This window comes from Cuculus canorus, chromosome 1, assembly GCF_017976375.1.
Source record: "Cuculus canorus isolate bCucCan1 chromosome 1, bCucCan1.pri, whole genome shotgun sequence".
Taxonomy (NCBI): Eukaryota; Metazoa; Chordata; class Aves; order Cuculiformes; family Cuculidae; genus Cuculus; species Cuculus canorus.
In genome coordinates, this window is record NC_071401.1 from 113,748,866 (window position 1) to 113,764,315 (window position 15,450).

The following is a 15,450-nucleotide window of genomic DNA, read 5'->3' on the forward strand; positions in this document are numbered from 1 at the left end:
CTCTACTTGACCTTGCCTTTAAGATAAGAAAATGCTGCAAACAGATGCGGTGACAGCTGACATCTGTTCAGCACAGACCATTCATTCTTCACAGACCACTGAACACAAGCCATTCTTATCTCCCAAAAATGAGCAATGTCTGGAAAAATATCATTTTCAAAGTAAACATGCTATCAGAGGGATATTCTGTCTAACTTTCAATTACTTGGATGAAACTTTACTTTTGCTTAAATCAAAAATATTCCACTTTCTGTAATAGTAACTGCTCCTTGTATCAGCAGGAGGAACCCCCTGGGTCAGGCACCCTGGGGAAAGCAAGGGCCATGCAAAGCAGGACCCAAGGTGGGTGGGAAGCCACAAGGAAGGAATGTGGGCATTACATATATGTATATGAGGATTTTCTGATGTGGCCAGCAGAGCAATGGAGGTGATTCTACCCCATTACTCTGCTCTTGTGAGACATCACCTGGAGTATTGTGTCTAGTTCTGGAATCCCCAGCATAAGAATATGGAACGGTTGGAACAGGTTCAGAGGAGGCCACAAAGATGATCCAAGGGCAGGGGTACCTCTGCTATGAGGACAGGCTGAGACAGTTAAGATTGTGCAGCCTAGAGGAGGCTCTGAGGAGACCTTATAGCGACCTTCCAGTACCTGAAGGGGGCTACAAGAAAGCTAGGGTGGGACTTTTTACAAGGGCATGTAGTGATAGGAAGAGGAGGAATGGCTTTAAATTGGAGGGGGGGAGGGAAATTTAGATTAGATATTAGGAAGAAACTTAAGTGTCTTTGTTGCATGAATTGAAGATGAGAAGTCATCGATGTCCTTCTGCGATAGACAACAAGCAATTGAGGACCAGTATTGAAACAAGCATACACAAAACAACTTGAGAGGGTGCAGAAGAACTAAACATTGACCATTCAAACAGTTATTTGACATTTGCCCAAACTGGAAAAATCAAAAAGGCTCAGGAAAAGTGTGCCGCACAAACTGGATGAAAATGAAAAAAAAATTGCCATTACAAAGTCTGCTCTGTGCTTCCTTTGTGCAAACAAACAGATCCACTTCTTGATTGCATTGCAACGTATGACAGCAAATGGATTCTATCTGACAAGTGTTCTACACAGTGGCTGAACTAAGGTGAAACACCAAAACACTTCCGTGAACCAAAGCTTCACCAAATAAGGTGGCTATGGTCACTGTTTGGTGGGCAGAGAGCAGAAGCATCCACTACATTTTCTTGAATCCTGGTGAAAGCATCACAGCAAGAACTATTGCCAGGAAATTGACAAAATACATCAAGACCTGCAACATTTACATTTATCATTGGTCAATCAAAAAGGCCCAATTTGACTCCATGCCTGACTGCATGTCTCACAAAATAACTCCACAGAAGCTGCACAAACTGCTAGGAAATTCTACCTCACCTGGTTTACTCACCAGACCTCTCTCCCACTAATCACCTCATTTTTTAGCATCTCGACAACTTCCTGCAAGAGGTTTTCCACGACCAAGCAACAGCTCAAAATGCCTTCAAAGAATTCGTTGGTTTCAGAAGTCCAGAATTCTATGCTACCAGGACAGACTTTTTTCTTGTTGTCAAAAATGCCTAGATTCTAACCGTTCTTATCTCAATTAATAAGCTTTATTCTAAGCTGAGATCTACTGCTTTGAAGCTGATAGTTAAAAATGGTATTAATTTTTCCACCAACCTAATAAATCATTGTTTCCTCTTTAAAGTCTAAAAAACTGTCCATGCAGATCCCACAGATTTATCAGAAGGAAAAACCAATATATATTCTGCTAGAGTAATTACTATTCTCTTGAGCTATAGCATTGAATGCAAACCAAACCAGAAACAGCTGAACCAATTCGGCTTATGAAATTTAAGTCTAAATTTCAGGTGAGTATTCAGTCCTATAACATTTGGAAAGGTTCAACACCATGTTTGCTGACTGCTGAGCCACCTTTCCCCTCATGTGCAGCTAGAGTGCTATGTTACAGCTTCTACTGACAAGATAGATACGTGCCCTTGCCATACAGCTATTACACATTCCATAAAGTCAGTTACTCGTGTACTCTTCATGTTAAAGAAAGACTTCTCTACACAATCTACAGCACAGAATTCTACATATCCATATTAGTTTACAGAGCAAAAATTGGTTCCTCAAAAAATGGGACAACCTACATGCCACCAAGGTAATTTTGGTGCTGAAATCTTGAATTTCTTAAAATTAATCCTGCAAGCTTAAAATTAAGAAAATCTGAGAAATACAAATGACCTTTAACTTAAATTTTGCTTACAGTTCAATAGATCTATTTAGATTTGCAGCCTTCACTGGAGTAATATCCAACTGAATATTCTCCAACTCAAAGAAAAAAAAATCAAGATGCTATTCTTCAGATTAGATTATTTTGAGACATTTGCTGTGTTTTCAATGAAATTTTTTTTGGCAGGTGGCCTTAGAACAGTCACATTCTCATTAATCCTGAGAGAAGAAAAGTGCATTGTCATCACAGTGATTGGAGAGTCTCTTTAATGATCAAATCTGATTTTTTTTTTTCTTTTCTGGTTTTAAATGAAGGCCATCACTTTTAGTATGTTTACACCTGTACTTCCCTTTAGAGGTGGTGGTGGGAAAGAGGAAAATCTCAGAAATAGGTTTAATTATCTTGTCTTTCCCATAACTCAGAGTAACGTGTACAGTTTTTATTCAAACTTCCAAATTTACTTTGATCATTGTCAAGGAATGTAAATTGGTGTTCCTGAAGTGGAAGAAACAGGAAAACTATTAGCCTACATAAACAAAAGCTGAATAGAACCCTTGTAACATTAAACTGAAGTTATGATTCAAAAAGTCACTACAAGTGATTCCTCCATCCTGTCCCTCTCCCATATTCAGAATTTTATTTACTGCAAATTACACCCCTAAAAACCATCAACCATCCTTTTTTCTTTTTTTTTTTTTCTCCCCTCCCTATGAGGCAGTGCAGAAGTCAAGCACTGAGACAGAAATTACTGAATTTAATGATACATAGGCATACAGCTTCGCTTCAGGCAGTGCTAGATACTGCTCTCAAACCCCATAGGCACTGCTCCGGCACGAGCAAGACAGAGGTTATTTGGACTGACAGGAGCTAAACTTGACTGAAATACCAGTTACAGACATTTTTTTTCCCCCTTCCTTTGAAAGCTAAGCAAACTTCAGGTAATTCTATTGAGAATTTGTTCCTTCTGCCTGACTTGTTAGTATGTCAAGTGAATTACAACGAAGTCCAGGGCACCAAAGTTTACAGTTGGTATGTTAATACATTTCACAGTGAATTTATCAAATGGCTTATGTATACATCACAATTCCGGTAACTATTTCGCCTGCTACAGTACCAGAGATTTGAGAGCCCTTATCCTTATGCCCAAATTTAGTAACTTTCTTCAGCAAAGACCGTGTCAAAATTATACAAAGCAGAAAATAAATATGTTTGAAGTTACCTAAAAAAAATAAATCAAAATTTTGCAGAAGACAATAAAAATCTGAGATCAAAGGACATAAAGAATATACAGGACTGTGAATAATAAATCTAAATAACCCAACATTTTCAGATGACAGTATTTAACTTTTTGGAGCGAAAGAAAAAAAAACAATTGCACTCTCTTTATCTCTGAACTACAGCCTTCAATCAAGAGGACTAAAAGCAATGGAAAACACACTAGAGGTTACTATCTCTAAGAGGAGCATGACGAGAAACAAACAAAAGCTCATGAAGTGCAACAACTGAGGCTCAGCTCTGTGCATTTGTGCCAACCAATCTACCTGAGAGGTTTAGGCCAGCATTTGGTACTTGTAACACAGTGCCACTAAAAAGCTTTTAACAGCTTTATGATAAAATAAAAAAAACTAGAAGCAGGAGGTATCTTAAACCTGCTGCATCCAGACTTGTCTGTGGCCCAAAATTCAGCTTTCAAGCCCTACACAATAGCTTCAGAGTACTGAATCTCACCTGCATTTTTAAGCCATTGACCCCCAGGAATAAATACTATCCAAGACATTAAATCAAACACAGGTTTGCTGATTTCTTGAGATACCAGACACAACTTTTCCTTGCAAGCTTTAATATATTCCTCCCAAACGCTGCCAGCCTTACGCTGTTCTCCATATGCACATTAAAACCCACTCTTCATGAGCCCTTTCTCACCAGATCAGAAACTTCACAGGCCTGCCTTGCCCAGAGATCTGGGCTGAGCAGATTACCATTTCGCCTCGTGTTCTGATTGATTCTCTTTATCAGGGAGCATATCATCTGAATACTACATGATGCTTAGAAATTACTTGGGTATATTCGCTGATTGAGAAGTCTGGTTCAAATATTGATTGAAGCTTTTTCTGCATATAGGTGTGTTCTTCATAAATCTCAGACCGATGACCAAAAATGCTATTTCTCTCCCTCACACACAGACATGCTCTGCTCTTCAGCGGTCATCTATTTGTAAGCCATTTGTAATAATACTACTTCCTGAAGACTTATTTAACAAAGAGGTCCCAAATTTACCAGAGCAGGTAGTTAATTAGCTAGAAAGAAGGGTGAGGGGAGGAAAAGGCACAGGAGTTCCGTTTTAATTTTCTTGGTAATCTTAGGCATTCTTGGATATACTTGAATAGATTGTCTATTGAAATACAAATATCCAGGTGGAACATCAATACCAGATTAACACAGGTGCTGTGCAACAACCATATGCCTAAAATATCACGATAATGATAAACATTGCAGCAGTACTTTCAGAGTTATTCCCCAAAAGACAAGATCAATTTCTATCAACAACAAAGACAACGTTTTATTGAACAAATCTATGTACAGTACAAAAAAAGTTTTTAAAATGAAACACTACTGTTGATTTATTGCAGTTTGATGGCTCAGTTTTAATTTGTACTCTCATATAAAATGCAAAGTAAAATAATTTAACATTCAACAAGGAAGCACAAAGTTCCTTACTTGCTGAACCTGTAACAGCTTTTACAAATTAACAGAGTCCCAAAATGCATACACTGCATTTAATCAGAAAGGTGTTATACAGTACCAAATAAATTAAGAAAATAGTAACACTACCACCCCCTTTTGAGTCTTTTGTCCATACCACTGGTGTTAAACAATAAAAAAAATGAGTACAGCTGAACCTTCAATGTGATATTAAAATCACAAAGTTTAATGTTATAAATTATCCAAACTATACAATTTATAGAGTTTTAATGAATATGGCTAATTAACCAAAGTACCAGTGACCTTTCCCCACAGATACGACCACTTTCAACCTATTTTCAGTATTTCTTTTTTTGCGAAAGGTACCTGCCAAGCAGCAACTCTTTGAAAATAAGAGTTTACACAACCTTTACAGTGAACCATGATCAGGTTAGAAAAGACAGTCTTGCAAAGAAAGCCTAAATCCAAGTTAGAGCCACCTGGAGGAATGTTTTTGGGACATGATTATCATCAACGAAATGCACAAACTTTGATCCAAAAAAGCTCCTGCACTCGTGTAACTTCAGGCAGCTTTAAGATATTGGCATACTTACATTACACATGTACTTCAGCATTTCTTGAATCAAAGCAATACATCTTGAAGAAGTATTTCCAATTGTACCATACAATGCTTGATGCGCGGGCAAAAAACCCTTTCAATTCCACTCAATCCAATTCTAAACCTTTTTCAGCCCTAGAAGTTGCAGGGTTAGTGTAGGGTAATACTTAACATACTAAAGAATCCTTAAAAAGCATGTAGAATTATCCCACACACATTATAAGTATAGTTTTGCTCCTAATTAAAGTTGCTCAATAGTGCAACTAGCTGAGAATGCCAACAGGTATGAGAGAGTAGTTTAAAGAAAATGCAATGTCTTTGGAATTAAAAATTAGTACTTACTATTACCACCCATTTGCTACTTTAAGTCAATTTAGCATTATTTCTGATAGGTGTTGCTATATATAGGTTGTTCACCTATATAAGAATTCAGTTTTACAGTTCTCCAAAGTGTATATACTGAACACATGGTAAAAACAAATGGTGGTGTCCAAGAAAAGCATCTTTAAACAAAAATTAGTTTAATGCAGGTACAAAAAATTATGGTCACAGTTTATGCATGTACATAGATGCATTTATCTACACACTTTAAACCAAAGAAAATACAACTGTTTTTAAAGCATCTTCAAATACAGAGCTCCAGGAAAAGGCAAAAAAGCACCAAAGATTAAAGGTACATTTAAAAGACTTCACACAAACATTTTTGTTGTTATCATCTGAGTTTTCAGATTTTTAAAACTGTAGTACTTTAACCTTTTTTTTCCCAAATATATTTAAGCAAATTTAACGAGATTAACCATGTTAAGCAGAGAAAGGGAAGCCTGGGAACATTGAGGATCATAACTGAGTCCTTAAAAATTAGTTGGCAACTTGAAAGCAAAAAAATGTGAAAGTGCATTTGGCTAATAAGGTCCCCACTAATTTTATGTTTAAAAACTTTTAACGTATTTATATATATGTCAATAGATATAGTGTGTATATATATGTATATATAATGAACGGTGCATTTAAGTCAGTTTTTTTGCAACTGCAAAAAAAAATTCTTTGGTGCCTCAAATGTCATACAAATCTCTGGAAGTGGGCCAGTCATCATTATTAATGTAATGCACACATATCTGTGATCATAATTTTATAACCTTTTAATCCAACTCAAAGTTAAGGCAAAAAGTTTCTAGAATACAAAAAGAGTAGGATACTGATTTTGCATTCTTTTTACCTCCAGGAGGAGAAAAGGAAGCAAAACTAATGCAAATAGCTGTTAAATTTCACAGAGGATTATTAGCAGAGGCATTACTGAATAATTAAGTTGAAGTTCCAGAAATACTCAACAGCCTATTTCACAATGGAATCCTTAGGATTGCAAGTGTGAGCCACTGCTACAATAAACAGATCTTTTATGCCCTTCTTGGAATTTTACTCATTAGCTTTTAGGTATCCTTTGATTTAAGCAAGATGATCCTCTTATTATGCCGTACACACATTGTGATGAACTATTCAGCAAGCAACCTAGCTAGGCAGGAATAGTTGGTCTTTGCTGTCCAACAGTTCTGTGATTACTCCATCTGTACAAATCAGTTTTCACAACTATATTTTCTGTGCCTACGATAACATTAACATTTTCAGCTACCCGCACAGAACAGGATCCCAAATAAAGCATTTTTAGGTGGCAAGGCAGTATAAGGTAAATTAGAGGATAAATTAGCAGAGTAATTAGACAATGTGCATGTCCACCACACCTCTGGTTGGCGCAAGCAGACTGAAAACTACAACAGCCTATTTTGGTTTCCGAATGTCCAGTATTTCAGAGTTACATATAGAATTATAGAATGCTTTGGGTCGGAAGGGACCTTTACAGGTCATCTAGTCCACCCGCCTAGCAGGAGCTGAATGACTAAAATTTCACACAAATTTCTTCACATTCTGATTGTTTCTGTGAACAGTGAATTTTGGATAAAGTGCTCAACATTTAAGTCCAACTCCTTCACTAACTTCTGGGAAAGGCTAGCTTTTCAAGAGATACTACTAAATAGGGTTGTAATGTGTCTTAAAGTCAAGTCAATACATATTCTCTCCCTTTCTCTAGATAGTAAATAAGTAGTTACAGTACCGAGTTGTGACCTACCACCATTAAGCAATATCACATCTGTGAAATGTACTCTTCCTGATTTTTTTTCCAACTTGACATGCGCTCTGCTTTTGTCTGCCTTTTCTGAACTTGATTTTTAAAACATGAAGCCATCTGAAGTTCTTCTTCGTAACACCAAAAGACGAAGGACCTCTATTTGCATGAAATTAGTTTTAACTCTGCCCTGTAATGCAAACTTAACCCACTTCACATTCTGTATTTGCTTCAATCTGTTCCTGCTAACATCCACAAAATTATGTGTGTACTTCTTGCATTAGTTTTCCTGTACCTAAAACAGATGTTTTACAGAACATTTAATGTACACATTTACTATAGCCTTGAACAGGGCTTCTTGTGCATGCATTTGATTTCCATTGTGCGTAACATTCACACTTAATATTGCATCAACTCACTTTTCCTTGCATGCTCCATACTTCAGGTTTTGGCTATTTGAGCATTCCATCCATCTTAGATTTCTTTCTTACATTCCTCTTTTTGGATTCTGAGTATAAGTTTATTAAATGAGCTCCATGCTTTTTCAGCAGATAATGGAATCACATACTAAAACTTTGAAAGAAGAATGCATGGTTCCACTACACATTTCTTATCCACATTATAGTAATAACACCTTCTTAGAATGATTCCTTCCCAGCTGTGTAGATAGATATCCTTTAACCACACATTTTCCAACTAAAGTAGTTTTCAGAATTGGCTGGTTTAATTTCTGTAAGGCAATTAACACCTTTGCCTTCTCTGCTTGCTCAACTGTCTGCCTTATTTTCTTCAAACCTTCACGCTAGAAAGACTGTGCTGCTAAGCTTCAATCACATGTTTGGAATGAATGTGGCTTTTAGGATAACTGGTACTTTGGGGATTTTGTAGCAACCTTTCTGGACTCAAGACCTGCAGAGCTCCTATTATTCCTCTGTGAGTTTTGTCTAGAAAATGTGCTTTGTCTTTATCAAGGTCATGGTTTTCTTTAGTAATTTGAGACTGCTTTATGATTAAGGCCAACTGGGAAACGAACTGATAGCTTCTTCATGTAGTGTTTTCTTACACCACTCCTCATTCGATACAGTTTCCCACAACATTGAATCAGGCACCTGTAAAAGAGAATGCATTGTGATCAAAATGAAGACTATCCAATGTAAATAATCCTTTAATCTATAACACCACTTATGTTTTTCAACATATTTAGTTTCAAACACGCAAGGAAAGATAAATTACCCTTTTCTGATCTATAATAAGCCTTTTCCAGTAAAGCTGCCCACCAACTGTCCCCATCTCATTCTAGACAGTATGTCCACTTTATGTTCAACTTCCAATTTAGCACTGTATTGTGATTTAATTATCTAAATTCTGGCACACAACAATTGCTTACAAGTCACATCTGTCTTAGCTATCCCATTAGGTTGCCTGTTTCCAAAGACTATTTTCTGGTTGGTATTTACCTCCAAACAAACCAACCCAGAAGGTTTGTAAAACTTACTTTCATCATCTGAATCGAATCCAAAGAGCGTCTGACACTTCTTTTGTGCAAGGTGAGCCTCAAGTGCTTCTGAATTACAGTAGATGGTCAAGCATTTGCCACATCTAAGTCTTTCTGTTGATTTGCTACAAAGTTTATCTTGTTCAGAATCAGCATTTACTTCATCAGTCAAAATTTTTCTACGTTTTGGCATGCTAATGTATCGTTCATCAAGATAGCTTGGAGGCAATGGTCTAACATACGGTTTTGTTAAGATGACACCATATGAAGTAGTCTCTGTTGTCTGATTTGGTTTAGAAGGTAATTGTGAGGCAGCAGCATTATTTTGTGGTACATCATGACAGTTCTGTAAAACTGGTAACACTGACCCATTTTCTGTCCTTGTTTCCTCTGCCACTCTGTCCAAAGGTATTTCTGACGACTTTGATGACGTCTTATCTAGGTCACTGTGCCCGTTGACTAGTTGGTCGCTAACAACATTAGAGTTTTCAGAATTTGGCTGTAACATAGGTGTCTTTTGGTCTATCAAACTTAAAACTGTAGCACTACTCTCAGACAAACTTTCATTTCCATTGTGAATTACATTATTTGCTTTCTTCTCACCACTTTGAATATATGTCTTTGGTTCTGTAGAATCCTTCCTTGATTTCCAAGTTGGAACTGGTAAATCTACAGTTTCTTTTTCATTAATAGATTCATCATCATCTTGGTAACTACAAAGTTCTGAAGGATCATCTGAAGAATCTTTTTCGCTTGCATCTTCTGAACATTCTGATGTTTTATTTAAATAATGCTGAGCCTCATGTTCATACAGCAAAGGGAGCTCCTCAAATAGCTCACAGCACTCTGCAAAATTGCATTGAGCCTTAAAAACACTGTGACTTTTTGTATGTTCTGCAAGCTCAGTTGACAGCTTAAATCTCTGATTACAATTGAAGTGTAAACAAAAGTAAACATTTGGATACACATGTCTCTTCAGGTGGTCTATAAAATGTTGTGAATCAGCAAATTTTCTCTGGCAGAACCTACACTTTCCTTTATTCCATTTCATTATATGCTGCTGCACCTTCAAGTCAGTTGGATGAGCTTTTCTTGCATGTTTATTGAGGAATCTTATCTTTTTAAACACTCTAGCACAACCGCTAGCAGGGCACTTAAAGCTTCCTTCTTCATCCATAGAATCAACGTCTTTTTGAGGACAAAAAGCTCCATTCACTTTGTGCAGAACAGGTGATTCTTTACTAGAGCTCTCATCATCTTCGGGCAAACTTTCTGTACTTAAAGTATCAGGAACACTATTAAAACAGCTGTCACTACTATTTTCAGTAGCAGCATCATCCTGATCACTTAGACGGTTTTCCACTGCATCAAATACCTGTTCTACATTGTCCTCCTCTACTTGGACCACATGGTCAGCACTTGGAGCTACTGCAGTCTCTGGTTCATTATCTTTGGAACCATCAGAATTCCCATTTTCAAGAGACAGAGAAACTTCAGAACACTCTAGTTCATTAGGAGCAGGAGCCTGCTGACCAGCTTCAAGAACTGCAGCAAGATGTTGCCTTTCTATCTTCCTGACATGATTCCTTAAGTGCTTCAGCATAAGTCCTTTTTGCCTGAACTTTCTGGTGCAAAGTACACAGGAAAAACTGCCCTTTTTTTGGTGAACTTGTGCATGTTTCACAATGTGACCACCAAGAAATTCCTTGTTGCATATTACACAGCGGTGTATTGGTTCAGTTTTATCTAACATTTTAGATGTTTCAAGAGCTTCATGGTTCTTTTTGGTATTACCTTTGGACTGGGATTCAGAGAGATCTTCAGGGTCAAGCTCCCCATTGCTTACATCTGTTAAGCAGACACGTTCCTCAGTGAGAGTCCTGTACTCCATTATCTTCTCTGTATTTGCGGTAGCATTTTCCAGTGTACTTTCACCTAAGCCAATGAAGGCTTTATCCCCCAATAATGCTAAACAATTCTGCTTGATCATCAAGAAATTCCAAAACTCAGGATCAAAAAACAAACCTTTTTTCAAAATTGGAAGCAATTCAAAACGTACACGGTTTTGAACAGAACTAGTGCACTCGTTGTATTCTTCATCTGCACATTTATATAAATATTCAACAGTGTAGTAAGATTCCAAGGTGCGCTCAAGAAAAAAGATTGAAAGAGCACAAATTCTGAGGATTTCCAAGTCATTTGGCAGAAAATGTGCAATTGCTTTATAAATAAGACTTTTCATATTGGGATCTTCACGGAGATCCAACTGTAGGGCACATCCACATATCTCAACACATATCTGAAGACCATCTTCACCAACCTACAGAAAGGAAATTACAATATACATAATTATGGAGTATGCAGAATGGTATTTTCCTTATGGGCTTACAGAATTCTAGAGCTTGAAAGAAATTTATTTTTTTTTTAATCAGACCTACAGGGAAAAATAAATATGTATAAACAATACACAAACATCGACACCCCATTTATATTCAGCTACTTAAAAAATAATTAGGAGTTCACAAAGCATCCTGTTAACTTCACCTAAAGGCATGTACATTGTAAAACAATGTTCAAACAAAACTAAAATATAGATATACTCAAAAATAACATCTGGTTTGCACTGAAAGCCATACAGCTAACATCAACAAAGCTTCAGATACTTTTGCCACATGTAGTTCTATAGTTAAAGGCAATTTTTGGGGGATACAAAACGAGACTGCTCCAAATCATACATGATCTAGCAGTATCTTCTGTCTGCATCTTCATTACCTAGGCTGTTTCATACTATAATTGGACAGTTACTCTACATTTTGTCCTTGTTACAATTCATTTTATTTGCATTGGATTGAAATACATGCTATAAAATACTGTCCTCAATTTTAAACAATGATCACCAGTGAAACAATGACTCATGGCCAAGCATTCTTAAAGACTTAACAGAATTGACAAAGTATCTTTCCAATAAGAACTTCTATTCTATACTTCAGGCTGAGGGCCCTGCCCTGAATATGTAGTTCGGAGGTATATCAAACACGCAGATAAACAAGTGGTAAATTAAAGTAAAAAAGAGTTTCATGTAGTTTAGAAATCAGCAATACATGCCTGTATTTAAATGTGTTTTAAAAATTACATACAATGCTCCATAAGTAGTGGGTTATTAAAAAAAATGGCAAATACAATATATTCATGTCACAACAGGTATTTAAGAATACATACTGAGATAAAAATCTTGAACAGAGGACATCACTGCGTTTAGAATTATACAGCAGTACCCATAATTTATAATTAATTTAGAGCACAGAATATTAAGGAGCTCTGTTCAGTCAGGTTAATGATAAAAACCAACATTTGTTTGGAAACAACTTGCACTCCTGTGTCTGAAGCATTGCATATTAAATCTTTTGCAGATGTTTGTAAGGAACAGTATAAGACTAATATTTGAAGCATTAAACAGTGCACTTTTCTGCAGTAAAATTGTACCTTCTCTTATCTAAGTCTAGCATCTCCTTTACATTACATGAAGCACTTCAGACTTGCTTAGAATCAGTGAAAGGATTCAGAACTTAACAAGGATTAGCCAGGCTAAAAAAAAAACCCAAAACTATGCCCTTTCACATTTACTCCATATATTTATTATTAATTTCCCCATTTATTTATAGAAGATGGCATTCCTCAAACTTGCTGCAGACAAAACACACAACAGACCAATACTGAAGCATATTCTGGAACTTGACAAAACCTTTAAGTTCATATTGCGTCCTTGCCTACCCTCTCTTAACTGTCCACAAAAAGTGTCCATTACATAATAAAAACATCACTTCTCTCTAACTATTTACAAAAAGAATGAGGGGGGTGCGGGTAAAACAAACAAAACTTACTTCATCCTTAATGACTTTCATGAAAGGGAAAATTACTCTGACATTTGTAGCAATTCTTAAAAGTTGGTAGCAGTGGTCAACAAATACTTGTTTTGATGGGTTAGATTTAAGCTGTAGTTTACTCCAAATGAAGATCAGCTCCCTATAAGTACAGAACAAAATATTTTGATTAGATTGAGTTTTAGAACTCTATCGCTAAGCATGATGCATTACTAAGAACAGATATTTGCACATTCTGCAACTAAAATAACACTTGAGGGTATAATACCAATTTAAGTAACACCACAACTGTACACAATGAGCATAACAGAAAACGCAATTTAATTACTTTGTTAAAGCATTCAGGGTATCTCCTACCACTAAGCCCTAATAGTCAAGAAAATATTAATGTATTCAGCTTAGTACAGAATACTTCATAATAAAATCTGATGCTATAGCTTCTAGCCCTTAACACCACAGGCAATAAACGTCAGGCGGAACAGAAAGCTCTGTGTGCTTTTGAGATTAAGTTACTTCCAGTGCAAGGATGAGGAGTCCTTCAGGAAAAGAAGTGCCTGAATGTGAAAAATGGGAGTGTTGTAGAAAGCTAGCTTCTGATATGATCCATTGACAGGAAATATTGATGTTCTCCAGTTATGTGTATTACAACACAATTTTGTTTTTTACTGTTGTCATCACTGGTCTTTCTAGGCAACAGATGTTACATTAAAGCATCAGGCTCTACAGCTATTCAGACATCTCTATGATCTTCAGTCAAATAAGATTTCTGGCTGAGACAAGAAAACAGAAAAATAGATTGCTAACAGAACTCCTAAAAATGTAACTAGTTTAGTCTACAAAATACAGCTAATTGAAATTAGCCTGTAAGTTCTATGCAATTCAATTCAGAGACTTGGAAAGGCAACTTTTAGTTACAAGATTTGCCAGCACAAAGATTTTACACAGAAGTTGATACAGTTAGAGTGGGCAGAATTCCTACCATAACACTGTAATGAAAACAGGAGATCAGTCATCTTTCATTTTCTGAGGGAAGACATCTTTCTATTCCACTAGCCTCCTCCTTCAGAAAACACCAACCCAGTTACTAACATAACATTTGGCTGATCTTTCAGATTCTCTACTCTGTGCCAGATACAAACCAGACAAGATTATGCTCGTCTAGTGAAGTCAGTGCCTGCATGGAGGGAAGTGACAGAACTGCCTATAACAAAACACCAACTTCACTTTTAAATTTAGGACAACTTTACAATTCTGCTTGACATTTTAAGAGCTAGACAAGTGAGTTTGATTTTTTTCTTTCACTAAGTACCCAAGAAAACTGAAGTTGAAACATCTAGCTTACATAGAGGAAAGTGTGAGAAAGGAATTCTACAAGCAGCTCTACCCATAAAAATTTATTTTTACAGATTTTCTAAAAATACAAGCTGTTCACCTCTACCTTTATCAGGCTAGAAATCTGAATACTTTAAAGCCTTTGCAAACTTGACGCACATGCCTAAACCTAACCAGTGTCTTTGTGCACCAAACCATTCATAACAATTCAGCAAAAGCCTCAATCAGAAGTACAGAAGGAACATTTTTGCTGTTAAATATTAAGCAGGTAAGAAATACAACTTGTTTTCTGCTTCATCTCACACCACTTCAGAGCAAGCCATTTCAATACTAATCACAGAGAATTTGAGAAAACTCAAATTATTATTATGAGAGATTAGAGGTTAAAGTGGCTTGCCATGTGTTCAAACAAGTGTGACAGCTGGCACAAGGAAAGAGCTAAAAAAGTAATGGAGAAAACAGAAAGAAGGAGCAGCTCCATTGGTGAAGAACAAGCTGTTAAATCAGTTTAACTGCCATTTGACTAGACTGATTTGAAATATTTTACTCTGATTCCTCCATGGAGACAAGGTTCCTCAAGCTCATTTCTGATTCTGATAACCATTAAGGATTAAAGCATTCTTGAAGAGCCGTTTGACTCCATTTCAACCACTTAAATGCTCTGGATAACAACTTTAATGCTGAAATCAGCAGCACTTAAGATTCTGTGTCACTGACCCCAACACAGATAAACTTGAGATAATATAAGCAGGAGCAGTTCTATTTGCTCTATTATTATGGCATAGTAGTAATTAAAATACATTTACTTCTTGGATAGTAGAACTTAGTTCACACTGAGATCTGTGCTTATTGTGGACATGAATTGGGGAAATTTGAATTGTTGCTGTGGGATCACGGAACTCGGTACCTCTTTATCAGAGGTAATGTGGTATTCCAGCCTGTTAAATCCCCACAAAAAACCAAAACCATTGAGTGCCTCCATCAGCAATATAAGAGAATGGTTAAGTGTGTCCTGCCTTAGCTAGATCTAAAACTTTTACTAATGTTGACAAC

General features: G+C 36.6%; 1 protein-coding gene across 2 annotated transcripts in view; it reads right to left on the reverse strand.

Annotated features, from left to right (window-relative positions):
* Positions 1-8,505: 8,505 nt before the first annotated feature.
* ZNF654 (zinc finger protein 654) overlaps positions 8,506-15,450 on the reverse strand; it is a 31,885-nt gene continuing 24,940 nt past the window's right edge. For both annotated transcript variants that reach the window (XM_054052125.1, XM_009557163.2), the window contains 3 exons: positions 13,066-13,207; positions 9,185-11,504; positions 8,506-8,798 (listed from right to left, as the gene is read on the reverse strand). In XM_054052125.1, coding sequence (XP_053908100.1) covers positions 8,791-8,798; positions 9,185-11,504; positions 13,066-13,207 — 2,470 coding nt within the window. In that variant the 3' untranslated portion in view covers positions 8,506-8,790. The remainder of the gene's footprint in view (positions 8,799-9,184; positions 11,505-13,065; positions 13,208-15,450) is intronic.